Source organism: Monodelphis domestica, chromosome 4 (genome assembly GCF_027887165.1).
Source record: "Monodelphis domestica isolate mMonDom1 chromosome 4, mMonDom1.pri, whole genome shotgun sequence".
Taxonomy (NCBI): domain Eukaryota; kingdom Metazoa; phylum Chordata; class Mammalia; order Didelphimorphia; family Didelphidae; genus Monodelphis; species Monodelphis domestica.
The window spans coordinates 393883565-393908670 of record NC_077230.1 but is presented as its reverse complement, the minus strand read 5'-3'; the positions used below and the strand labels follow the sequence as shown (position 1 = coordinate 393908670).

General features: G+C 51.1%; 1 protein-coding gene across 3 annotated transcripts in view; it reads left to right on the top strand.

Moving 5' to 3' along the window:
- The window catches only part of PLEKHM2 (pleckstrin homology and RUN domain containing M2), a 66224-nt gene extending 42217 nt beyond the window's left edge, over nt 1-24007 (top strand). Inside the window, exons 5-20 of one of the 3 annotated variants that reach the window (XM_056795735.1) lie at nt 5679-5766; nt 7026-7212; nt 8580-8639; nt 12089-12317; nt 13194-13988; nt 14330-14399; nt 14930-15020; nt 15405-15469; nt 15787-15875; nt 17791-17923; nt 19858-20051; nt 20219-20284; nt 21242-21401; nt 21650-21829; nt 21918-22034; nt 22969-24007. In XM_056795735.1, the coding sequence (XP_056651713.1) occupies nt 5679-5766; nt 7026-7212; nt 8580-8639; nt 12089-12317; nt 13194-13988; nt 14330-14399; nt 14930-15020; nt 15405-15469; nt 15787-15875; nt 17791-17923; nt 19858-20051; nt 20219-20284; nt 21242-21401; nt 21650-21829; nt 21918-22034; nt 22969-23106 (2662 nt within the window). In that variant the 3' untranslated portion in view covers nt 23107-24007. Of the gene's footprint in view, nt 1-5678; nt 5767-7025; nt 7213-8579; nt 8640-12088; nt 12318-13193; nt 13989-14329; nt 14400-14929; nt 15021-15404; nt 15470-15786; nt 15876-17790; nt 17924-19857; nt 20052-20218; nt 20285-21241; nt 21402-21649; nt 21830-21917; nt 22035-22968 lie in introns of those variants that run through there. The other 2 variants (XM_056795736.1, XM_056795737.1) reach the window with 2 other exon arrangements.
- The last annotated feature ends 1099 nt before the right edge of the window (nt 24008-25106 follow it).

Here is a 25106-nt window from a genome sequence, read left to right as displayed (position 1 = left end):
GTATCCAGAGCTCCAACATTTTTCAGTGTATTTTTTTTATTTCATGTATCCAGAGCTCCAAAGTTTTTCAATGTATCTTCTTTATTTCATGTATCCAGAGCTCCAAAGTTTTTCAGTGTATTTTCTTTATTTCACGTATCCAGGGCTCCAACGTTTTTCAGTGTATTTTCTTTATTTCATGTATCCAGAGCTCCAATGTTTTTCAGTGTATTTTCTTTATTTCACGTATCCAGGGCTCCAAAGTTTTTCAGTGTATTTTCTTTATTTCATGTATCCAGGGCTCCAACGTTTTTCAGTGTATTTTTTTTATTTCATGTATCCAGAGCTCCAAAGTTTTTCAATGTATCTTCTTTATTTCATGTATCCAGAGCTCCAAAGTTTTTCAGTGTATTTTCTTTATTTCACGTATCCAGGGCTCCAACGTTTTTCAGTGTATTTTCTTTATTTCACGTATCCAGGGCTCCAAAGTTTTTCAGTGTATTTTCTTTATTTCATGTATCCAGAGCTCCAAAGTTTTTCAGTGTATTTTCTTTATTTCACGTATCCAGGGCTCCAACGTTTTTCAGTGTATTTTCTTTATTTCATGTATCCAGAGCTCCAAAGTTTTTCAGTGTATTTTCTTTATTTCACGTATCCAGGGCTCCAAAGTTTTTCAGTGTATTTTCTTTATTTCACGTATCCAGGGCTCCAAAGTTTTTCAGTGTATTTTCTTTATTTCATGTATCCAGGGCTCCAACGTTTTTCAGTGTATTTTCTTTATTTCACGTATCCAGGGCTCCAAAGTTTTTCAATGTATCTTCTTTATGTCATGTATCCAGAGCTCCAAAGTTTTTCTGTGTATTTTCTTTATTTCACGTATCCAGGGCTCCAACGTTTTTCAGTGTATTTTCTTTATTTCATGTATCCAGAGCTCCAATGTTTTTCAGTGTATTTTCTTTATTTCATGTATCCAGAGCTCCAAAGTTTTTCAGTGTATTTTCTTTATTTCACGTATCCAGGGCTCCAACGTTTTTCAGTGTATTTTCTTTATTTCATGTATCCAGAGCTCCAATGTTTTTCAGTGTATTTTCTTTATTTCACGTATCCAGGGCTCCAACGTTTTTCAGTGTATTTTCTTTATTTCATGTATCCAGAGCTCCAAAGTTTTTCAGTGTATTTTCTTTATTTCATGTATCCAGAGCTCCAACGTTTTTCAATGTATCTTCTTTATTTCATGTATCCAGAGCTCCAAAGTTTTTCAGTGTATTTTCTTTATTTCACGTATCCAGGGCTCCAACGTTTTTCAGTGTATTTTCTTTATTTCATGTATCCAGAGCTCCAAAGTTTTTCAGTGTATCTTCTTTATTTCATGTATCCAGAGCTCCAAAGTTTTTCAGTGGACTTTATTTAACGTATCCAGAGCTCCAACATTTTTCAATGTATTTTCTTTATTTCATGTATCCAGGGCTCCAAAGTTTTTCTGTGTATTTTCTTTATTTCACGTATCCAGAGCTCCAAAGTTTTTCAATGTATCTTCTTTATTTCATGTATCCAGAGCTCCAAAGTTTTTCAGTGTATTTTCTTTATTTCACGTATCCAGGGCTCCAACGTTTTTCAGTGTATTTTCTTTATTTCATGTATCCAGAGCTCCAATGTTTTTCAGTGTATTTTCTTTATTTCATGTATCCAGAGCTCCAAAGTTTTTCAATGTATCTTCTTTATTTCATGTATCCAGAGCTCCAACGTTTTTCAGTGTATTTTCTTTATTTCATGTATCCAGAGCTCCAATGTTTTTCAGTGTATTTTCTTTATTTCACTTATCCAGAGCTCCAAAGTTTTTCAGTGTATCTTCTTTATTTCATGTATCCAGAGCTCCAAAGTTTTTCAGTGTATTTTCTTTATTTCATGTATCCAGGGCTCCAAAGTTTTTCAGTGTATTTTCTTTATTTCATGTATCCAGGGCTCCAAAGTTTTTCAGTGTATTTTCTTTATGTCATGTATCCAGAGCTCCAAAGTTTTTCAGTGTATCTTCTTTATTTCATGTATCCAGAGCTCCAAAGTTTTTCAGTGGACTTTCTTTATTTAACATATCCAGAGCTCCAACATTTTTCAATGTATTTTCTTTATTTCATGTATCCAGGGCTCCAAAGTTTTTCTGTGTATTTTCTTTATTTCACGTATCCAGAGCTCCAAAGTTTTTCAATGTATCTTCTTTATTTCATGTATCCAGAGCTCCAAAGTTTTTCAGTGTATTTTCTTTATTTCATGTATCCAGGGCTCCAACGTTTTTCAGTGTATTTTTTTTATTTCATGTATCCAGAGCTCCAAAGTTTTTCAATGTATCTTCTTTATTTCATGTATCCAGAGCTCCAAAGTTTTTCAGTGTATTTTCTTTATTTCACGTATCCAGGGCTCCAACGTTTTTCAGTGTATTTTCTTTATTTCACGTATCCAGGGCTCCAAAGTTTTTCAGTGTATTTTCTTTATTTCATGTATCCAGAGCTCCAAAGTTTTTCAGTGTATTTTCTTTATTTTACGTATCCAGGGCTCCAAAGTTTTTCAGTGTATTTTCTTTATTTCACGTATCCAGGGCTCCAACGTTTTTCAGTGTATTTTCTTTATTTCACGTATCCAGGGCTCCAAAGTTTTTCAATGTATCTTCTTTATGTCATGTATCCAGAGCTCCAAAGTTTTTCAGTGTATTTTCTTTATTTCACGTATCCAGGGCTCCAACGTTTTTCAGTGTATTTTCTTTATTTCATGTATCCAGAGCTCCAATGTTTTTCAGTGTATTTTCTTTATTTCATGTATCCAGAGCTCCAATGTTTTTCAATGTATCTTCTTTATTTCATGTATCCAGAGCTCCAACGTTCTTCAGTGTATTTTCTTTATTTCATGTATCCAGAGCTCCAGTGTTTTTCAGTGTATTTTCTTTATTTCATGTATCCAGAGCTCCAAAGTTTTTCAGTGTATTTTCTTTATTTCACGTATCCAGGGCTCCAACGTTTTTCAGTGTATTTTCTTTATTTCATGTATCCAGAGCTCCAATGTTTTTCAGTGTATTTTCTTTATTTCATGTATCCAGAGCTCCAAAGTTTTTCAATGTATCTTCTTTATTTCATGTATCCAGAGCTCCAACGTTTTTCAGTGTATTTTCTTTATTTCATGTATCCAGAGCTCCAATGTTTTTCAGTGTATTTTCTTTATTTCACTTATCCAGAGCTCCAAAGTTTTTCAGTGTATCTTCTTTATTTCATGTATCCAGAGCTCCAAAGTTTTTCAGTGTATTTTCTTTATTTCATGTATCCAGGGCTCCAAAGTTTTTCAGTGTATTTTCTTTATGTCATGTATCCAGAGCTCCAAAGTTTTTCAGTGTATCTTCTTTATTTCATGTATCCAGAGCTCCAAAGTTTTTCAGTGGACTTTCTTTATTTAACGTATCCAGAGCTCCAACATTTTTCAATGTATTTTCTTTATTTCATGTATCCAGGGCTCCAAAGTTTTTCTGTGTATTTTCTTTATTTCACGTATCCAGAGCTCCAAAGTTTTTCAATGTATCTTCTTTATTTCATGTATCCAGAGCTCCAAAGTTTTTCAGTGTATTTTCTTTATTTCATGTATCCAGGGCTCCAACGTTTTTCAGTGTATTTTTTTTATTTCATGTATCCAGAGCTCCAAAGTTTTTCAATGTATCTTCTTTATTTCATGTATCCAGAGCTCCAAAGTTTTTCAGTGTATTTTCTTTATTTCACGTATCCAGGGCTCCAACGTTTTTCAGTGTATTTTCTTTATTTCACGTATCCAGGGCTCCAAAGTTTTTCAGTGTATTTTCTTTATTTCATGTATCCAGAGCTCCAAAGTTTTTCAGTGTATTTTCTTTATTTTACGTATCCAGGGCTCCAAAGTTTTTCAGTGTATTTTCTTTATTTCACGTATCCAGGGCTCCAAAGTTTTTCAATGTATCTTCTTTATGTCATGTATCCAGAGCTCCAAAGTTTTTCAGTGTATTTTCTTTATTTCATGTATCCAGGGCTCCAACGTTTTTCAGTGTATTTTCTTTATTTCACGTATCCAGGGCTCCAAAGTTTTTCAGTGTATTTTCTTTATTTCATATATCCAGAGCTCCAAAGTTTTTCAGTGTATTTTCTTTATTTTACGTATCCAGGGCTCCAAAGTTTTTCAGTGTATTTTCTTTATTTCACGTATCCAGGGCTCCAACGTTTTTCAGTGTATTTTCTTTATTTCATGTATCCAGAGCTCCAATGTTTTTCAGTGTATTTTCTTTATTTCACGTATCCAGGGCTCCAACGTTTTTCAGTGTATTTTCTTTATTTCATGTATCCAGAGCTCCAATGTTTTTCAGTGTATTTTCTTTATTTCATGTATCCAGAGCTCCAATGTTTTTCAATGTATCTTCTTTATTTCATGTATCCAGAGCTCCAACGTTCTTCAGTGTATTTTCTTTATTTCATGTATCCAGAGCTCCAAAGTTTTTCAGTGTATTTTCTTTATTTCACGTATCCAGGGCTCCAACGTTTTTCAGTGTATTTTCTTTATTTCATGTATCCAGAGCTCCAATGTTTTTCAGTGTATTTTCTTTATTTCATGTATCCAGAGCTCCAAAGTTTTTCAATGTATCTTCTTTATTTCATGTATCCAGAGCTCCAATGTTTTTCAGTGTATTTTCTTTATTTCATGTATCCAGAGCTCCAATGTTTTTCAGTGTATTTTCTTTATTTCACTTATCCAGAGCTCCAACGTTCTTCAGTGTATTTTCTTTATTTCATGTATCCAGAGCTCCAATGTTTTTCAGTGTATTTTCTTTATTTCATGTATCCAGAGCTCCAAAGTTTTTCAGTGTATTTTCTTTATTTCACGTATCCAGGGCTCCAACGTTTTTCAGTGTATTTTCTTTATTTCATGTATCCAGAGCTCCAATGTTTTTCAGTGTATTTTCTTTATTTCATGTATCCAGAGCTCCAAAGTTTTTCAATGTATCTTCTTTATTTCATGTATCCAGAGCTCCAATGTTTTTCAGTGTATTTTCTTTATTTCATGTATCCAGAGCTCCAAAGTTTTTCAATGTATCTTCTTTATTTCATGTATCCAGAGCTCCAATGTTTTTCAGTGTATTTTCTTTATTTCATGTATCCAGAGCTCCAAAGTTTTTCAATGTATCTTCTTTATTTCATGTATCCAGAGCTCCAAAGTTTTTCAGTGTATTTTCTTTATTTCACATATCCAGGGCTCCAACGTTTTTCAGTGTATTTTCTTTATTTCATGTATCCAAAGCTCCAATGTTTTTCAGTGTATTTTCTTTATTTCATGTATCCAGAGCTCCAATGTTTTTCAGTGTATTTTCTTTATTTCACGTATCCAGAGCTCCAACCTTCTTCAGTGTATCTTCTTTATTTCACGTATCCAGAGCTCCAACGTTTTTCAGTGTGATCTCTGACATTATCTCCATATATTTTTCACCAGATTCTAGGGGTGGGAAAAGGTGAACCACAGCATTGGAATTCAGGGTCTTGATGAACGTTGGGCTACAGTGCCCTGGACTGGGTCACCACTCTCAGTCCCATGGGGAGAAAAGACCAAAGTTGTGGCTGGCTGGCTGGAGACCAGGCTGGTCACCCCTGGGGTGGAGTTGGGTCGCCCCACTTTTGCTCCCAGCCCACTTGCCCCGCTGTGTGTTTCAGGAATGCTCTGGTCTGCAGCCATGACCATTTGACACTCTTCCTCACCCTCGTGTCTGGGCTGGAGTTCATCCGATTTGACTTGGATCTGGTGAGGACATATCCCGGGACACGGACCTGGATGGAAAAATAAGGGATTAAAATGGGAAGGCCCCTTCCCCACAGCCCCCCTCCATGGGGAGAGCTTGTTTAGACTATGGCCAGATGGTACCCAGCTTAGAAGGGCAGAGACACTTGACACCAAGAGTCAGAGAGATGCGAGTTCAAGTCTTGCCACTGGCACACACTGGCTCTGTGATCCAAAGCACGTTTTAACCTCTGTGCCTCATTTCCTCATCTATGAAATGGGAAGAATAATATCACCAACCTTCCAGGATTGCTGTGAGGATCAAATAGGATGAGCTATGGAAAGTGCTTTGCAAACCTTAAAATCCTATATAGTATAACCCCAACCCACTGGAATTGCTAGTCCACTCCAGGAGAGGGAAGGGAATAAGGGAGGGAGACAACAAGAATCATGTAAAAATTTTAAAAAGCCCTATATAAGGGGGCAGTCAAGTGGTTCAGTGGACTATTATTTTGCTCTGTAAAATGAGCATAATAATAGCACCTACCTCACAGGGCTGGTATCCAGTGAGATAATCTATGCAAATATACATTTTAGTGATTATCGTTAGCTATTATTAGGCTTGATGGAGAGCATCATGGGGCAGGAAATGCCTCCTGGGTAAAGCACAGATTCCCCCACTTGTCCTCTAAAGCCCTTCCAGGCTGGCTCTAGGGATCTTGCCAGGCCCTGGACCCAGCATCCTATCAGCCCCCCATCTCCCACCTCCGAGCCTTTGTGTAGGCTGCCCTCCTCTCTGGAGTGGCTTTCTAGATCCCGGGCTTCCTGCAAGGCCCAGCTCAGGGGCCGCATCCTTTGGGAAGTGTGTCCAGATGCCCTTGGTGTTCAGCACTCTCTTCCTCCCCTCAGATGACCATGCCCATGCCATTTACTGTTTGCTTTTTAAAACCCTTCCCTTTAGGTTTAGATTTGATATACATTTCAAAATCAATAATCAATTAATAGTTAATATAAATCTAAGGCAGAAGAGCGGTAAGGGCTGGGCCATGGAGGTACAGCTAGGAAGAGTCTAAGACCAGATTGGAACCTAGGACCTCCCATCTAGGCCTGGCTCTCTCTCCACCGAGCGCCCTGCACTGTTTTCCACAGCGTCTCTCCCGGCAGCCAGCGTGTCCCCAGCGTCTGTGGGTCAGCGGGTGGCCGGCTGGGGGAGGGGCTGTCGGTGGCAGGGACGTGCAGGTCCAGCATCCCTGGCCCAGCCTAACCTCCTGCTGTCTCCCCAGGACGCTCCGTACCTAGATCTGGCCCCCTACATGCCTGACTACTACAAGCCGCAGTATCTGCTGGACTTTGAAGACCGGCTGCCTAGTTCGGTCCACGGCTCGGACAGTCTGTCCCTCAACTCCTTCAACTCGGTCACCTCCACTAACCTGGAATGGGACGACAGCGCCATCGCGCCATCGAGCGAGGGTCAGTGACGCGGCCTGGGCACGGGGCACCTTTCTGGGCTCAGGAGGGGACAGACTGCCCCGACTGCAGGCTGGCCGAGTTCTGAGAGGGGAGAAGGCGAGTGCCTTTGGGGCAGGGGGCTGACACAGGGGTCACGGGGGGCCGCAGGGGCCTGAATCCCGGGGAATCGCCACCTTATTCTAGGAAAATGGTCTCACCTTGACTGGGAAGCGATCAGATCCTTTGGAGACTAATCCGGGTAGTCGAGGGGCGTTAGGAAAAAAATCTGTGACAATATCTCAATCTCCCTTGTGCTGGCTGTTCATATAATGGGCATATCACCCCTATGATGTGCATCGTGTTCCCTGCCTTCTCAGTGGAGGGAAGGGGAAAGAATTTGGAATAAAAATGAAATAAAAAAAAAACAAAAAACAAAAAACCCCAAAATCTTCCTCATGCTGACCAGAGCCACGCAGTGACCCGAAGAAGCTGGCTACCAGCATGGTGGGTGATCATTTTTGTTCTTTTGGATGAGAATTTTTACTTGCCTGGAACTTGACTCCTTTCAGACTGGGGGGTTTTGTTCATTTGCAAAGCTTCCTACCAGGGACCCCACTCTGGCTCCACAGGAAGGGCTTCAGTCCCTGAGGACAGCCCAAGTGGAAGCCTCCTCTCCCTGCCAAAGAATTAGCTTCATCTTCTTTGGTTGAGTCAGTGGCAATGGGAGAAATAATTTGCTGGAAAGAAATGCCAGAAGGAAACATACAGAAGGCACCAGGATCTCTGGGACATGGGATGGAGGTTCTGGGTCACCTTTTAAGGGATCCTAAGAGAGGGCAAAAGATAGAGGAAGTCAAGGGTTTTATTTAGAATCAAGAGGATCTGGATTGGAATCTTGACTCTACCCTCTGACGACATGGGCACTTTTCTGGGTCTCAGTTTCCCCATTTGTAAAAAAAAAAAAAAGAATGATCCTTCCCAACTCTGAGTCTAGGATCCTGCAAATGATAGACCCAATTATAACAGTCTTGACTTAGCTCATTTTCTGCCAAAGTCAAGTACTCGTCTTATATTTATTTTATATTTTGTTTGTGCGTTTATGTGAATGTGTGTTGATTTTTTTTTTAAGTGAAAAACCCTATTGATCTTTCTGAGGTTTCCTGGGCTAACTATGCCGGGTACTCATTAGGGGAATAGCTGACCTGTCCACCATGCTGGGGTTGCCAGCAAATTATTCTTAAATTTCTAAATGAAATATAGAAAGTTAAATTTTTTTCTCTCTCATGTTTTCTTCCCATGTTCCCCTCCCCATTGACCTGCTCTTCCCCCCCTCCCCTCTTCCAATGGCCTGTGTTTCTAATCTTCAGTTTTGTCCCTCGTTTTTGTAGATTATGATTTTGGAGATGTGTTTCCAGCAGTGCCGTCTGTCCCCAGCACAGACTGGGAAGGTGGGGATATAGCCCGCTGCTAGCCTGTTTTTGTGGTTTGCACCATTTCCATGCCAAGCTTGCTGCATGTTCTGAAATCAGTCCATTAACAGTGATGATAACAAATCCAAAAATTGGCTTTCTGATCCCGATGGAATTCTATAGAACCTTGACCTAGCTGTGCCCCCTGCCTTTCCAAGCACAGTGAGACCCGTGTGGTAGTTTTGGGGGCATTTTGGCTGCCCTTATAGGAATGTCTATTGGGAATTGTTTGATGGATGCACTTCCTGGGAGGGCCAGGTTGCCCATTTCCTCCCATGTTTAATTTCGGTCATTCTCCTGGCTCCCGTGGGTGTCAGAAAGGACCTCTCCTTCCCAGGCACTTCCGATTTATTCCATAGAGCAATCCCGTGAGGGGCACCATCTGGAAGCCTCCTCAAGTCAAATGATCCCAAAGCTCTCTCTCTCAGAATGAGTGGCTTTCCTCTGCTTGGGTGAAGTCCTCCAGTCCTAGGAGGGGCTGAAATCTAACTGGATCGCCTCAGGGCCACTGGATCCCCTTTGGGAGAAGGCAATGGGGCTTTTTACTAAGGGAAAACCAGTTTGGTGTTGCCTCTGCAGCAGGTTCAGGAAATCCGTCAGCCATGGGGCTGGTCCTCTCTTGTGTCCACCTCGGCCGTACCTCAGGGATCTCACTTAGCCTGTAGCCCATTTAGAAGAGGACTGTTTGCCAGATTTCTGTGACTACTCAAAGCAAAAGCTCTTTCTAGCTTTTATTAGCCCCCGAGATAGCTAAACGGTCCTCCTTGGTCATAGGTCTTCCTTGACAAAAGTGTCCTCAATGGCAAGATGCAACTGCCTTGAGTTTAAAGTTCTAGATCAGGGATAGCCATAAGGTAGCTTCACAGGGAAGGGCAGTACGGGCTGCCTCGACCTGCAGAGAGGCTGATGAGGAGAACGTCGGGGCTGGCGGTCAGAGGACCGGATTTGATTCTTGGTTGTTCTATTTTTCAGCGAGGGGCCCTTAGCAGGGGGCCACTGCCTCGCTGCATCCCCTCCTCCCCCGTCCCCAGGCCTCCGTTGTCTCTGGTGTAAAATGAGGAGATTAGCTCCTAAAATCCATGAATTTGTGACGCTTTCAGCCACCGTGCTTATTTACCAGGCTCATCATTGTCCCCCAATCTCCTTTCATAGTGAAGGCTATAAATACTACAACGAGGTCCCCAGTTGACCTGGCAATAGGTCCCATGTTGTCTTCTTACAATAGCCCAAGTTAGAAACATCTAAGCTTTAATGAGGAGAAATAATTAGGTGATGATCAAACTCGATCTTCTCCTGCATCCGAAACATTCACTAGTGACATTCCCCAAATCCACGTTCCTGTGCAAATTGGCTTTTACAGCCCGGAATTCCATCCCAGGAGCTTTGATTTCCTCGAGCAGCTCTTCTCGTGGCACACACGATGTGCATTGGGTTGTTTGGGGGTTTTTTTCTTCTTTCCTCAGCAGCCTAACAACTAACCACAACCTCCAATCAAACTCCCTCTTGCCTCTTGCAGTCATTTGGTGAATGGGGCTTAGCCTTGCTCCGCAGCACCTCAGAACTAACAGCACTCGTGGCCTTGGTAGGGCTGGGTCCCTAGGGGTAGCTAGTCCTCTAATTCCTCCAGCAATGAAAGGGTTCCCAAGAGAAACCCCTCGATGGCAGAGGGCTGCACCCGCAGCATTTCCAGTTTCCTGGGGCATCTTGAGCCCTAACGCTTGTGGCATCCGTGGTCCAGTTGGCCACCCTTTTGGGCACGGTTCCTGGCTTGCAGAGTCGGTGGGTTTCCGAGGCCCCACACTCTTCCCCGGCAGCCTTAGCGACCAGGAGGTTCAGTGGTGTGTTGCCCCACTGGTGACTTCTTCTCGGGAGGGATGAGCGAACATGAGCGATCACTCTGCCAGCTGCATAGGTTGAGGGGAGCGATAGAGACTCAGGAGAGAATAAATGGACGGCGGAGACCCTGAGGCAGCATGAGTGGGGAAAGAGAACTTCTGTTCTGCTTTTTTACTCCTTCTGTGACCTCTGCAGTCCATGAGCCTCAGTTTCTCGATCCGTAAAATAAGCTCGTTGGCCCAGACGGATCTCTAAGAGTCTTCCTTGCTTGAAGTCTTTGAGTCGGGTTCCAGTGGTGTCGGAGCCCCAGGGCCCATGGCTGATGTCCTTAGTCCTCATCCAACCAAGACTGCAAAAGTGAAGGCTGAGCTAGCACTCAGCCCTTTCCCTTCCCCTAAACGCTGAAAGGAAATTTGCTCCTTCAGCAGGCGGCTGCCCTGTTGTTTTCAAGAACCTGCTAAGATGCTTCTAGCGAGATGGGCCCTTCCAGATGGGCCCTGGGGAGCAGAGGCCGAGGCCACGTTTACTCAGGGTAGATAATGGGCAGGGAGATGTGCATGAGCTGGGAAATGCAGCGTGATGTCCTGCGTCCCTCACCCCATTAACCCTGGCCCTGGCTGCTCCGCCACCTGGACTCTTCTTTTTCCATATTCGCCTGATGAATGCTGTGTCTATATGCTTTTCATGGCAGCCCTTAGCCTTGCGCCATCTTCCAATTCCCCCCCAAGAACTGAGGGCACCGCTGGGAGTCAAATCACCTCCTTTCTGCAGTGATGACTCTTCCAAAGGGGGCATCTCCCTGGTCCGGCCTCTTGGTGGAAGGTGGAAGGCAAGGACAAGCAGGACAAGATGAGTGGTCAGATCGGGGGGGCCTCTTGGGTGTACAGGAGCAAGAACAAGTTAGAGAGCGGATGCTCGGACCTTTGTAGCTCAGCTGAGGAGCCCAGAGTCGCTTTGGGTGCCCTGTCCTGCACATCGAATCCCCTCCCTGTCCCTTCTGGCCCTGCTTCTTCCAGCTCTCCATTCTCTAGGCCTCGGCCTCCCAGCACCCCTTCTTTGCTCTTCATCTTTCCTGCCCCCCATCCTCTGGCTCTCATTGTCCCTCCCACTCGGCCTCTCACCCTCCTTGCCCCTCTCTTCTCTCTCCTTCCCTCCATCCTCCGCCTCTCATCCTTCCTTCTGTGCCCCCGTCTCTGCTCACTCGCCGCTCTCCTGGCCTCCCTTCTCTCCCTCCCTCTTCAGCTGCTTCCTCTTGCACCCCTCTGGGGCAGTCTGATGAGAGCACATCGGAGGGGACGCTAAGGGACCATCCTGTGCCTGCTCAGCCTTCCTGGTGGCCAAGGAAGCGAGGGAAGCATCTCCGTCCTGCCTCCCTCGAGGCCGCTGAGTCAGGCTGGGAGGAACCTCTGGCGAGGCTTCCGTAGTAGATGGGGAGATCGCGCGAGGCCTTCCCTGCAGCCCCAGAACCTGAGGTCCTCTGATAGCCTTTCTGGGAGGAGGCTCACCCGCCTCCCCTCCTGAGGTCAGGAACCCCGGGGTGCCCGGCGGCCATGTCTGATGGGCGGTTCTCCCCGCTCTCTTCTTCGCCCCAGATGGAGACCTCACGGACACCGTGAGCTGCCCCCGCTCCACCGCCTCCGACCTGACCAGCGGCAAGGCCTCCACGAAGAGCCCCACGCCACGCTACAACCCCTTCAATGAGGAGCGGGCGGACGCTGTGTCCTCCTCCGATACCACCCCCGTGCACGCCGCCTCTCAGGACAAGGGGGAGGCCAGGGCCTCGGACCTGCAGGAGGCGAGCACAGAACTGGAGGTGATCAGGTCAGCAGGGACGGACGGGGCGCCCCCAAAGGCAGCCCTACAGGGGGAGCCTCGCCATCCCTGAAGCTCTCCCCGAGGATGCGTCCTGCACTTAGCCTGGGCCTTGCCGTCTGGGGCTCAGAGTGACTGCTGTTTCTTTGGAGAGATTTGGGGGGCAAGAGGGGAAGGCAGCAGGGGCCTAGCCTGTTCCCCCAGATATTTCTGAGTCATTGTATTACAATACATGACCACATATAATGCAGCACAAAATAATATATAGCATTGTTTTATATTATGATGATAATCACCATACCGGGCATTTATAGCGAGCTTTTAAAGCTTTTCCAAGTGCTTCCATATATCCGAACTTCTTAAACACCCCCATGAGATAGCCACAGGGGTTATTACAACCCTTATTTTACAGATGAGGAGACTGAGGCCAAGAGAAATTAAGTGACTTATCCAGGGCCACACAGCGGGTAAGTGTCAATGGCAGGATTTGAATTCGGGACTCCCGAATTCAAATTCCAGGACGCTCTGGATGATGCCATTTAGCCATTTCTAGCTGCCACTTGGGGAGTCAGGAAGACCTGGGTTCAAATCTCATCTCTGATACTTTATGGCTGTGTGATGCTGGGCACGTCCCTGCCAGCCTCAGTTTCCTCATTTGTAAAATGAAGGGCTTGAACTCCATAGCTTGTAGGGCCCCTTCTGGTTCCAAAATCTGGGCTTCTGGGCCCCTATTAGGCATCCCAGGGATGGAGCTGAGCCCTCCTCAGTCCTCCCGGTGCTCCTGAGGCCCCTTGCCCCCTGCCTCTGCAGGGAAAGCACAGCCTGGGTCTGTGGGCTCCATCTGGGCCCAAAGCCTCCACCTCTCCCCATCCTTTCTGGTCTCAGGGTCACCAAGAAGAAGAAGACGGCCAAGAAGAAGAAGGCCAGGCCAGAAGAGGAGGCCAGCCCCCTGCACCCTGCCTTGGGCCAGCCGAAAGGCGCCAAGCCGGGGAGCGGCGATAGCTGCCTCAATGGCCCCGAGCCCCGGGCCGACCCTGGCAGCACGGCACCAGCTTCCCCTCAGGAGGCGGGCGAGGGCCCGGGCAGCGCCGCCGAGAGCAGCGACCGTTCGGAGCTCAGCCAGATGGGCCTGCGCATCCCCGAGATGAAGGACACGTCCATGGAGAGCGTGGGCCAGCCCCTGAGCAAGGTCATGGACCAGCTCAACGGGCAGCTGGACCCGGGCGGCTGGCCCTCCTGCGCCGAGCGCACGGACCAGTCCTTTCGGAGTGGCTCCCCCAGGGACACCCCGGAGAGGCCGCCGCCATTTTGCAACTTTAGCGAAGGGCTTGCAGCCCCAATGGACTTCTACCGATTTACCGTCGAGAGTCCAAACGCTGCTCCATCAGGTGGTGGCCACCATGACCCTGCAGGGCCTGGCCAACCGCTACATGTTCCTCGTAGCCCTGAGGCTGCTGGCCAAGAAGAAGGAGGGAGACAAGAAGAAGAAGCCACCGCCCCTGGGCCCCTAGAGTGCCCCGCCGAGGAGCCCTCCGACGTGCTCCGGGAGTGCCCCGCCGCGCCCCCACCGGAGCCCATCAAGAGGGACCAGCCCAGCCCGGGGGTGAGCAGCGCCGAGGACTCCGGCGTGGACGAGGGCCAGGGGAGCCCTTTGGAGATGAGCCACCCGTCTGAGTTCAGGTGAGGACGGCCGCCCGCCCCCTCGGAAGGAGCAGGGAGAGCGTGAAGAGCAGGAGGCTCCATGTGCAGGGAAAGAAAGTAGAAAGCCTCTCCCGGAGGCTGAGACTAGGGTCCGAGAAGGAGGGATGATGGCCCGCAGGGTTCGGAGGGATCGGCCTCCGCAGCCCAGCGCCAAGGAGCCCCCAAGCTTCCCCGCGCCAGTTCTTGTCTTGGTTGGAAGTTCTCCGGCTGGAATGAGGCACCCAGGTGCCCTCCTCCCCGGCGCATGCATGGTCTGCCTCCACTGCCCGCTCCCTCCCTCCCCGCGCCTGACTCCCCCTCTCTCCCCTCCCCCCTCCCAGGGTAGACAACAACCACCTCCTCCTCCTCATGATTCATGTCTTTCGGGAGAATGAAGAGCAGCTCTTCAGGGTAAGCCTCAGCCCTCCCGATGGAGGGAAGGAGTGGGGGAGGGGCCAAAGGCACCACTTTACACACCTCCTCATTGTCTGGGGAGACTGAGCGAGGCAGCGGGGCGGAGTTGGGGGGGGGTTCACTGCGCCCCCCCCCCTTCCCGGAGCTGGGACCCCAGAGAACCTTCTTACCCTCCGCTTTTTATCTAGACTTTCCCTGATTTATTCTGTATAGATATTTAAAAACGCTTCCCTTCTGCCTCAGGACCAATAGCCTTGGCTAGCTGGCCTCTCGAATAGCTCCAGCTGGGAGGCTACCCAGAATGGGGTGGTTCTGAGACTACTAGCGGAGTAGCAAGGACTAGGCAGGTGGGAGCCAGTGACTCGCCCACAGTCTCGCCACTGAGGAGTGGCTGAGGTCATAGTGGAACCCAGGACTCCTCCTGAAGGCTGGGCGGGGCCCTGGGGAGTGAGCAGACAGCTGCCAGGACAGACTGAAAGCTCCCGGTCTCTAACAGGCAGGGGCCTTCTCTCCCTTTGGCCACCCAGATGATCCGCATGAGCACAGGCCACATGGAAGGAAACCTGCAGCTCATGTACGTGCTGCTGACCGACTGTTATATCTACCTGCTCCGAAAAGGTACCTCTAACGGGGCTTGAGCGTTCCACGCGCTGCCCCACTCCTCCCCTTCCGGCCTTCCTGGGGTGGGGGGGCCCCTCTGCCTGCACCCTGAGCCCAGAGAGCCTTCCCCTCGCCCAGCCCCGTCAGGTTCTGAGGGCCTCTTCCTCCAGGAGGCCTTCGCTGTGGTCCCCAGCCTCGGGGTACCCCCATCCCCCCCCCCAGCTGCCCCACCGGCATTGGAGGCTTCCTGTTGTGGAGAAGGGCTGCCCTTGGATGCCTGGGGCTGGGCTGCCCCCCCCCCCAGCCTCCCCATCCCCCGGGCCATTCCTCCAGCCCTCCCAGGCAGCCTGGGGGAGAAGGGGGGTGCTCCTCCAGGAAGCCGACCTGCAGCTTCCTCCCCAGGGGCCACGGAGAAGCCGTACCTCGTGGAAGAGGCCGTCTCCTACAACGAACTGGACTACGTCTCGGTGAGTCTCCCCTGGGGCTGCTCCGCAGACACCCCTTTATTGCCCCGGATAGCTCGGATCAGGGGCCAGAGCTCATCACCCTCCCCCCCCCCCCATCCCTCGGGAGCTCCGCGAGTCTGCCTCCTCCCAGTTACACCCGCCCAGCGGTCTGGGGTCAAGGTCTGGACATGGACGGCACAGTGCCGCAGGGTTTGAGGCTCCATCCGCCAGGGAGGCCAGAGGGTCCCCGCGCCCCAGCCGAGCTTCCTTCTGGCCGGGGGGTGGGGATCCGTGTGCTCCTACACCCACACACACATACGGCTTGTCTTGGTTCCCAGGTCGGCCTGGATCAGCAGACGGTGAGGCTGGTGTGCACCAACCGCAGGAAGCAGTTTCTTCTGGACGCGTCAGACGTGACCCTGGCAGAGTAAGAGGCCCTGTGGGTGGGTGGGGGGCGGGCTCCTTGGCCGAGATACTGGTTTGTCCTGGCCTCCCACTTATGGGACAGATGAGGAAACTGAGGCACACAGGGCCAAGTGACTAACCCAGGGTCACAGCTAGGAAGGGAATTTGTCCTCCGCTGTCCTCCATCCTCCTGAGTCCAGGCCCAGTGCTTAGATGCAGAGACCGAAGGTGAGGCTTTAAAAATAACAGAAACAGTCCCTGCTCCCAAGGAACTTACTTGAAGGTGGGAGCACAGAAGAGGGAACATTGGGAGGTCTGCCGGGGATCAGGAAAGGTTCATCCAGGGATGGGGCTCATAGACTGCTCCTTAAAGGACTTTAGAGAGGCTGAGGGGAAGTGGGAGGGCATTCTGGGCAGGAGGAACAGCCAAGACAAAGGTCTGGAGACTAGAGATGGAGTGCCTGGCCCAGGAAATTATGGGCTGCCCACTTCAGCTGGAATTGATGAAATTTGGCAACTGATCAGATGTGAAATCCTCTCCTTCAGCCTGCAGCCCTCCACTAGTGCAAGGCACGCCCCTTCTCTGGGTCTCTCTGTCTCTATCTCTGTCTCTCCCTCAATTTGAAGATAAAAGAGCAGCAAGCACTAGTCAGAGTTAAGTGACTTGCCAGGGTCCCACGGGGTCCCACTGAGGTCAGATTTGAACCCAGGTCCTCCCTACTCTAGGCCTCACTCTCTATGCTACCCCCCATAGCAGGGACTCTTTTTCATTGATCTTGAAACCCCCAATACTTGGCTTGGTGCTTGGCACATAAGTGTGTGTTGCTTGGGCTGGGTTGGAATCAGAGGAGCTGAGTTCAACACCTAACTCTCCCACTTATGACTTGCATGAACACGGGAAGTTGAAGTCCCCTCTGAGCCTCAGTTTCCTCCTCTGTAAAATGAGAGGATAGAACAAGATGGTCTGGGAAGCCCCTTCTTGTCCTCATCAGGCTCTAGGCTTCGACACCACAGGGAGGCTGTTAGAAAGGGCCTTGGGGGGGCAGCTGGGTAGCTCAGTGGATTGAGAGCTAGCCCTAGAGACAAGAAGTCCTAGGTTCAAATCTGGCCTCAGACACTTCCCAGCTGTGTGACCCTGGGCAAGTCACTTGACCCCCATTGCCTAAAATTAAAAAATTAAAAAAAAAAAGGGCCTTGGACCATTCAAAGTGGAGGATATCTGGAGCAAGAACCGTGGGAGTAGACACAGAAGAAAAACAACTGCCTGATCACATGGTTTGATGGGAATATGACTGGGGATGTAGACTCTAAACCATCACCCTGGTGCAAACATCAATAATATGGAAATAGGTCTTGACCAATGACACATGTAGAACCCAGAGGAATTGTGTGTCGGCTTTGGGAGAAAAGTGAAAGAACGTGAATCTTGTAACCATGGAAAAATATTCTAAATTAATTAAATAAACTTTTAAGAAAGCGGAGGATAATACAAAAGATGCTTCTTACTTAATAGCAGTAATAACAACGATGGACACTTGTATAGTTTCTTTTGATGCCAGGCCCTGTGCTAAGTCCCTCGTGATTATTATCTCATTTGCTCCTCCCAGGGTCATTGTGACTCTGGACGAGTTATTTCACCTATTTGCCTCAGTTTCCTCATCTTTAAATGGGGCTAACTATAGTCCCTGCCTCTTGGGGCTGTTTTGAAGACCAATTGAGGTTGTAATTGTAAAGGATCCAGCCTGTGCCTGGCACAGAGTAAGGGTCCCATCAGGGCCCGTTTCCTTCCTTTCCTGGCTTTTGGACCCCCAGACCCGTTGCACTCGGGTGCCCTTCAGTGGAAGGATGGGGGTGTGGGGAGGAGACCCCAAGCTCTACTTCTGCACCCCGAGGGTCTCCCCTCCCACCCTCACTGCTCTTGCTCCCCCTTTCTACAGGTTTTTCTTGGTCTCTCTCAAGTCAGCGATGATCAAGGGCTGCCGGGAGCCCCCCTACCCCAGTGTCCTAACGGATGCCACCATGGAGAAGCTGGCGCTCGCCAAGTTTGTGGCCCAAGAATCGAAATGTGAGGTAGGAGGCCAGGACTGGGCCAGGGGAGGGGCAGGGGTCTGTCTGTCTGTCTCTACAGAGTGGGGGTGGGGAATGTGGCAGAAGGCCTGGCAAGGGGTGGGGGGTGAGACCCCCTCCCAGTACCACTCTGTGGCACCATCATCTGCTTGCTGACAGGGGCTCTGGGAAAGGGGGCGTATAACAGGCATTTATTAAACATCCACCTGGGCCGCTGCTGTGCTAATGGGATTTCTGACCACAATGCTTTGCTACTCAAGAAATTTCAAAAGCTCCCTATTGCCCCTAGGATGCAATTAAAACCCAGTTGGGCTCTGGGTCTCCCTCTCCAGGCTCATTTCTCAGGATTTCTTTTCAAAAACAAAGCAGTCCCTGGCCTCTTGGAGTCTCCATTCTACTGGGAGAAGTGCCATGTAGACCTAGATACTTAAAATACAAAAAGTAAATGGGTTTTCTGGTGAGGTGGGATCAGAAAAGAACCTGTGGCACTCGGGCTGAGGGGGAAGGACCTAAAGGTTCTAAGAGTCATGAGGAGGGAGGGAGGAAGGGCCTTCAGGCCTGGGGAACAATCCGTATCAAGGGTCTCAAGGCCTGGAAAGAGAAGAGCCAATGCCAAGAACAAGAATCCACAAGGAGGCTAGTTTGGCTGGAGAGACCAGAATCTGAAGAAGGCTGTGTTGTGAGGCTGGACAGGAGTGGGAGCCAGCTCTACCCTTCCCTTCTTTTCCCTTCCTTCCCTTTCTCCTTCCTCTTCCCCTTCCTCCCTTCCTCTTTTCTCCCTCTCTTTTTCTGTCTTCCTTTCTTTCTCTTTTTTCTTCCTCTCTTCCTTTCCTTCCTTCCTCCCTCCCTCCCCCTTCCTCCCTCTTTCTCTCCCTTCTCTCCCTTCTCTTTCTTTCTTTCTTTCTTTCTTTCTTTCTTTCTTTCTTTCTTTCTTTCTTCTTTCTTTCTTTCTTTCTTTCTTTCTTTCTTTCTTTCTTTCTCTCTCTCTCTCTCTCTCTCTCTCTCTCTCTCTCTCTCTCTCTCTCTCCTCTCTCTCTCTCTCTCTCTCTCTCTCTTCCTTCTTCCTTCCTTCCTTCCTTCCTTCCTTCCTTCCTTCCTTCCTTCCTTCCTTCCTTGCTTCTGATGCTTCCTAGTTCTGATGCTTCCCACCTGGCAGCCTCAGAGGGTCCTGTAAGGCCTCTGTGCCTCATCTCTGGATGAGAGACTTGGCCCGATGCCCCAGAGTCGTCCTGTTCAGGCAATCAGTGTGTAGTCCTATGGTTGACCTTAGGAAGGAAGGAAGGAGAGAGATCAGGGGAGGCTTCCTTGAGGAGGCCACACTCCTAGGAGGGGAGGCCATTGAGAAGCCAGCTTGGAGCCAGGGCCCAGGAGCTTCCTTCCCGCGCCAAGCCAAGGGGCTCATCGTTCCCCGTATGGCCAGTGGGGGTGCCAGGAGGAAGAAGGCTGTGACTTCCCCAGAGCAGGGGACTCTTCCCCAAGGCTGACAGCAGCTAATCCACAGCCCGTGTGCTGCAAGTGGCTCTGCAGCCGGTGGCTTGGGGAAGTGGGGAGCCTGGGTCAGACGATGTGGTGGTTCAGGAGGGATGAGGGCCCAGCCAGGGGGCGGGTGGAGAGGTGGGCCTGAAAGGACAGTGGGGGGGGGGGGGCAGGGAGGGAGAGCCAGGCCCGGACCCAGGAGGCCTCGACTGCCGCTGCCTAGCAGCAGCCGCTCTTCTGCCCCAGAAATGGCCATTCTGAGAGGGAAAGTGAGTGCTAAAGAGGAACCGGGGAGGCAGTGAGTCCAGTCTGAACTGGGGTATCCCCCCCACTAGACCTGCCCAGGGCCCGCTGATGGCCCGGAGTGAGGGAATGGCGATGATTGAGGTCATGTTCCTCCCACCCACCGCCCTGTCTGTCTGTCTGTCCGTCTGTCTGTCTGTCTCCCTCCCGCCCCCCAGGCGTCAGCAGTGGCTGTGCGATTCTATGGCCTGGTGCACTGGGAGGACCCTCTGGACGAGTCCCCGAGCCCGGCCCCCTGCCACTACTCGTCCCTCGTGGAGAGCGCCGTCACCAAAGAAGGGATGCTGCACTATAAGGCCGGCACGTCCTACCTGGGCAAGGAGCACTGGAAGACCTGCTTCGTGGTGCTCAGGTGCGGAGCCCTGGGGGGAGGGGAGAGACGAGCAGCGCAGGTCCTGCCGAGTGTCCACGCAGGGCGCCACCCAGGATCCCCGGCGCCCCGGCGGCAGAGCCAGAGGCCCTGGCGGGGGTGCTGGGCAGAGGCCGCGCCCTGCTCACCCTGCCCTCTCTTCCCTGCAGCAACGGGATCCTCTATCAGTATCCTGACCGCACGGACGTCACCCCTCTGCTCTCGGTGAACATGGGGTACGTGCTTCGGGGACCCTCAGGGCCAGAGAGCTTCGTCCCTTCTGGGGGGACACGAGAGCCATTTTCAAGTGCTGCGGGGTACTCGAAAGGGCTAGGGGCCGCTCGGCAGCTCAGTGAGCAGAGAACCAGGCCTGGAGGTGGGAGGTCCCGGCTGGGTGACCCTGGGCAAGTCCCTTAACCCCCCATTGCCTAGCCCTGCCACTTTTCTGCCACCTTGCCTCCAAGACTTTCAGAAGATCCGAGTTTTAAGAAGGAGGGAGGGAGGGAGAGGGGTGGGGAGACAGACAGACAGACAGACAGACAGACGGAGGGAGGGAGTCAAGTCTCACTCATCCTGGGCCCTGAAAGCAAAGCCAGGAGCAGAGAATAGGAACTCCAGAGGCCAGTGGAGTTTTGCTGCAGGGAAAAACATCTTATCCCCGGGCCCTGCCCCACGGGGGAAGGGGCTGCCTAGAGTTGGTGGCGAGCTCTCCATCACAGGATGTATCCAAGCAGAGGCTTGCTAAGCCGTCATCCTCTGTATTGTGGAGCGGTATCTCCTTCAGGAAGAATTAGAACTAGCTTTGGGGTCTTCTTTAAAAAATATATTGAAAATGGTTTTGTTCTTACGTCACCTGAATTCCCCCCCTGCCCCCTCCAAGGGAGCCATTCCTTCTAACAGTTATTCCAAAGGCAGGTCCAGAGCTCTGGTTTCGTCCTGCTAGGGATCCACCCTCCCCTCCCAGTGTGGACGGTCCTTCCCCCACTGGCCTGCCCAGGGCCTTTCCTGGAGCGCTGAGGTGCGGCAGAGCTTAGGAAGCAATGGGTGTCCGCGAGTGGCCCCTGAGCTGATGAGGGGGTGTTCGGGGTTCTCTTGGGGAGCACACGCGGAGCCCCGGGGCGTGGAGGCGGCCGTCGGGGTCCCCCTGCCGCCCTCCCGTTCCCATCCCTCTCCCTGTCTCGCGGTTGGCCCAGGGGGGAGCAGTGTGGCGGCTGCCGGAGGTCCAACACCACGGATCGGCCGCACGCCTTCCAGGTGATCCTCGCGGACCGGCCGTGCTTGGAGCTGAGTGCGGACAACGAGACGGACATGGCAGACTGGATGCAGCACCTCTGCCAGGCTGTTTCCAAGGGGGTGAGTCGTGGAGGCGTTGGAGCCACCTTCGAGGGCCCTCCCGGGACTTGGGCCGAGGGGCCGGGGCGCCCTTGAAGCCTCAGCAGGACTCGTAGCAGCCGGGTGCTCCCGGGTGGGTCCCGTCCTTCCCCAGGCCTGAGTGTTCCTATGGGTCCCATGAAGGCGGTCGAGACGCCCTCTCTGGGAGGAGGGACGGGGTGGGCGGAGAAGGGGCCCGGCCAGCCTGGCCTCCTCCGTCTCTGGCCCAGGTCATCCCCCAGGGCGTCGCCCCCAGCCCCTGCCTCCCCTGCTGCCTGGTGGTCACCGATGACCGGCTCTTCACGTGCCACGAGGACTGCCAGACCAGCTTCTTCCGCTCTCTGGGCACAGCAGAGCTGGCCGACATCGCCGCCGTCTTGACCGAGCCCGGCAAGGAGTACTGCGTCTTGGTGAGTCCCCGAGATGCGGGGGTGCCTGGGCCGGGGGGGGGGGCCTCCCGCGCCCCCGCCCCGCCCTGACCGCGCCCCCTGCCCCCAGGAGTTCTCCCAGGACCGGCAGCAGTTCCTCCCGCCCTGGGTCATCTACCTGAGTTGCACTACAGAACTGGACCGATTCCTGTCTGCACTGAGCTCTGGGTGGAGAGCCCTCTTCCAGGTAACGCGCCCGGCCCGGCCTGGCCTGGGCTCCTCTGAGAGCGAACTTGCGCTGAAAACATGTTTACTGACGTTGCGGGGGATGGGGAGACCCGCGACAGGGCAGAGAATCGAGCATCAGTTGGGCAAACAACAAGCTAAGAGAGATGGAGGCCAGCACCTGGCCCAGACCTTTGGACTGCCGGTGGGGGGCAGTCAGAAACCCCCCAGATTTGAGCCCCACTTCGGTGCCAGGATCCAGAAGTCAGGCACGGGAAGTATTAGAAACACACCCAGCAGGCTGGTCCACGAGCATCTTTTGTCCTTACCTGGAACCCTATAATAATAGCCCAAGAACCCTGCCGGAAGGAATCTCCGACTGCAGAATGTTGGCGTTTAGTCTGAGACAGATCCCGACCTTGTTCTGCCATCTGGGCCCCAGCTGCCTGCCAAGCTAGGGCTGGGCCGCCGAGGGCTCTCCCAGGGTGCCTGTGGCCGAGCCGGGACAGAATCCCAGGATCCAAACTAGGTCAGGCTTCTTTTAACCCAAGAAAGTCTGTCTTGGGTTCCTAGCTCCCTGGGGAAAGTCACTCCCTTCTCGGGCCTCAGTTTCCTCCCATGTAAAATGAGAGGGTTGGACTCTCCAGCCTCTAGGATCTCTTCCAGCTCTGCTATCTCGCTCTGCTGCCTCTGTTTCCCCTCCTGACAAGAGGCTCTTAAGCCAGTGTTTGCCCAACACCCTCTAGGGGGCAGTGGCTGCCCATTCTCGGTGTCATAGAGCCAGAAGGGGTCAGAGAGGCAAATGGAATCATTCCTCCCAACCCCCCCCACACCAGGGAGGAATGGGGCAGCTCTGGGAAGGCTGTGACTTGCCCAAGGTCACACAGACTCGGGCTCAGCAGGGGTGAGAAGAAGCCCAGAGAGCTTCCCTTCTTCCCCTCCTCGTCTCTTCCCAGGTAGAACTCCCACACAAGGCCATCCAGGAAACTTCCAACAAGAAGAAATTCGAGGATGCCATGAGCCTCATCCACAGTGCCTGGCAGCGGAGTGACAGCCTCTGCCGAGGCCGAGCCTCCCGGGACCCCTGGTGCTGAGACCAGAAATGGGCTGTACGCCTGCCTCCTCCCACCAGGAAGCCGGGAACAGGAGAGGCCCGGGCTGGGCACACAGTCGCCCCCTCCCCTGGCTTTGGAGGACCAGCCCCCTTCGGCCACCTGCTAGCCCCCGGGGAGAAAGGGTTGCTCCCCGGGGCTGGGTTCCAGGTCTTGGGGAACGTGATAGAGACCCAGAGTGAGCCCCGTGGGTTCCATGGCCGCCCCGCCTCCATCCTGGACCAGGGAGGCTTGGAGCTGCCTCTCCCTGATGGACGGCGCCGACAATGACAACCACCACAACGAAACACTGATATCCTCCGGTAGGGGAAGGCCGGCTGGCCGGAGGGCCTCAGCTTTGTGGGCTTCAGGGAGCGGCCGGAGTGGGGGAGCGGATGCATCTCTGGAGCCCCTGTGCAATCGCGTTCACTTTTGAGCCTTTCACCCGGAAATGTCGCGATGTGGGGACACTAGGGGGAGCTCGCGTGCATGTTTGCGTCCCCGGCTTCATCGGGGAGTGCAAGGCAGGGGCGTGGGGGGGGGGGGGCCTTCTCTGGACACCATTCACTCCTCCCCACCCCCACCCTCGTGACTATCCTGCTCAGGGCCAGAGGAGATACCAGCCAGGAGGGGAGAACTGGGGGAGGGGGGGGTTGCGTACATCTCCATCTCCATCCTTGATCTTATCTCCTCGCAGCTCCTGCCGGGCAAGGGGGATCTAGAGAGGGGTTGGGGTGAAGAGGAAGCTCTAAGGAAGGGGGGGGCCCCGCTATTCTCCACTCCTTCCCCCCTCATCCATAGGAATTTACAGGAATAGCCACAGCCCCCCCTCCCGCCCCTCCCCGAGGTGGGAGGTGGGATGGGAAAGGGTTCGGGTTTTTTTTTAATAAAAGATGTTATATTATCCCAACTTGTCAGTGACTTCTTTCCCACCTTCCCAGGGGGCTTGCTGGGCTCTTCCTTTATTTTTGGCTCCCTAAAGGTCCTGAAGCTCTGAGAGAATGAGCAACGCTCCCTTTGGGGGGCGGGGCTGTTTGTCCCCCACTGAATGGCTACTTGTTGACTGACTTGCTAGTTTGAGGCAGGATCGGGCTGCTGTTCCCGCCCAGCCCAGATCGCTCCCACTGAGGACTTGACTTTACCGGCCTGAAAGGTTACGGAGTGGAAGGGGGACCGCTGGAGAGACCTGCCTCAGGTCCCAGAGCTGGGATGAGAGCACAGGACTTGGCATCAGACTCACCTACCTAGCTCAGTGACCCTGGTCAGGGCAGGAGCTCCCTAGACCTCAGTTTCTTCTTTTGTAAGATGAGGGAGTGAGACCGAGTAACCTCTAAAGGTCTTTTTCAGTTCTAAATTTGTGATCCCCTAAACCTCCCCCTCCTACTTCAGGGGCCACCCTGCCCCTTCTAGGATGAGCCCTTGAAGCACCCAGCCCATCCTCCCACACAGGTGCCAGCTGCCAAGGTCACCGACTGCCATCTGTGGGGGATTGATCTTGAAAGAGCCTGACTTCCTTCCTTCCTTCCTTCCTTCCTTCCTTCCTTCCTTCCTTTCTTTCTTTCTTTCTTTCTTTCTTTCTTTCTTTCTTTCTTTCTTTCTTTCTTTCTTTCTTTCTTTCTTTCTTTCTTTCTTTCTTTCTTTCTTTCTTTCTTTCTTTCTTTCTTTCTTTCTTTCTCTCTTTCTCTCTTTCTCTCTTTCTCTCTCTTTCTTTCTTTCTTTCTCTCTTTCTCTCTCTTTCTTTTCTTTCTTTCTTTCTTTCTTTCTTTTCTTTCTTTCTCTCTCTCTCTTTCTTTCTTTCTCTCTCTTTCTTTCTTTCTTTCTTTCTCTCTCTCTCTCTCTTTCTTTCTTTCTCTCTTTTCTCTCTTTCCTTTCTCTTTCTCTTTTCTTTATCCTTTCGCTTTTCTTTCTCCTTTTGCTTTTCTTTCTTCTTTCTCCTTTTTCTTTTTTCTCTCTTTTTCTTTCTCCTTTTTTCTGTTTTTCTTTGTTTTTCTTACTCTTTCTCT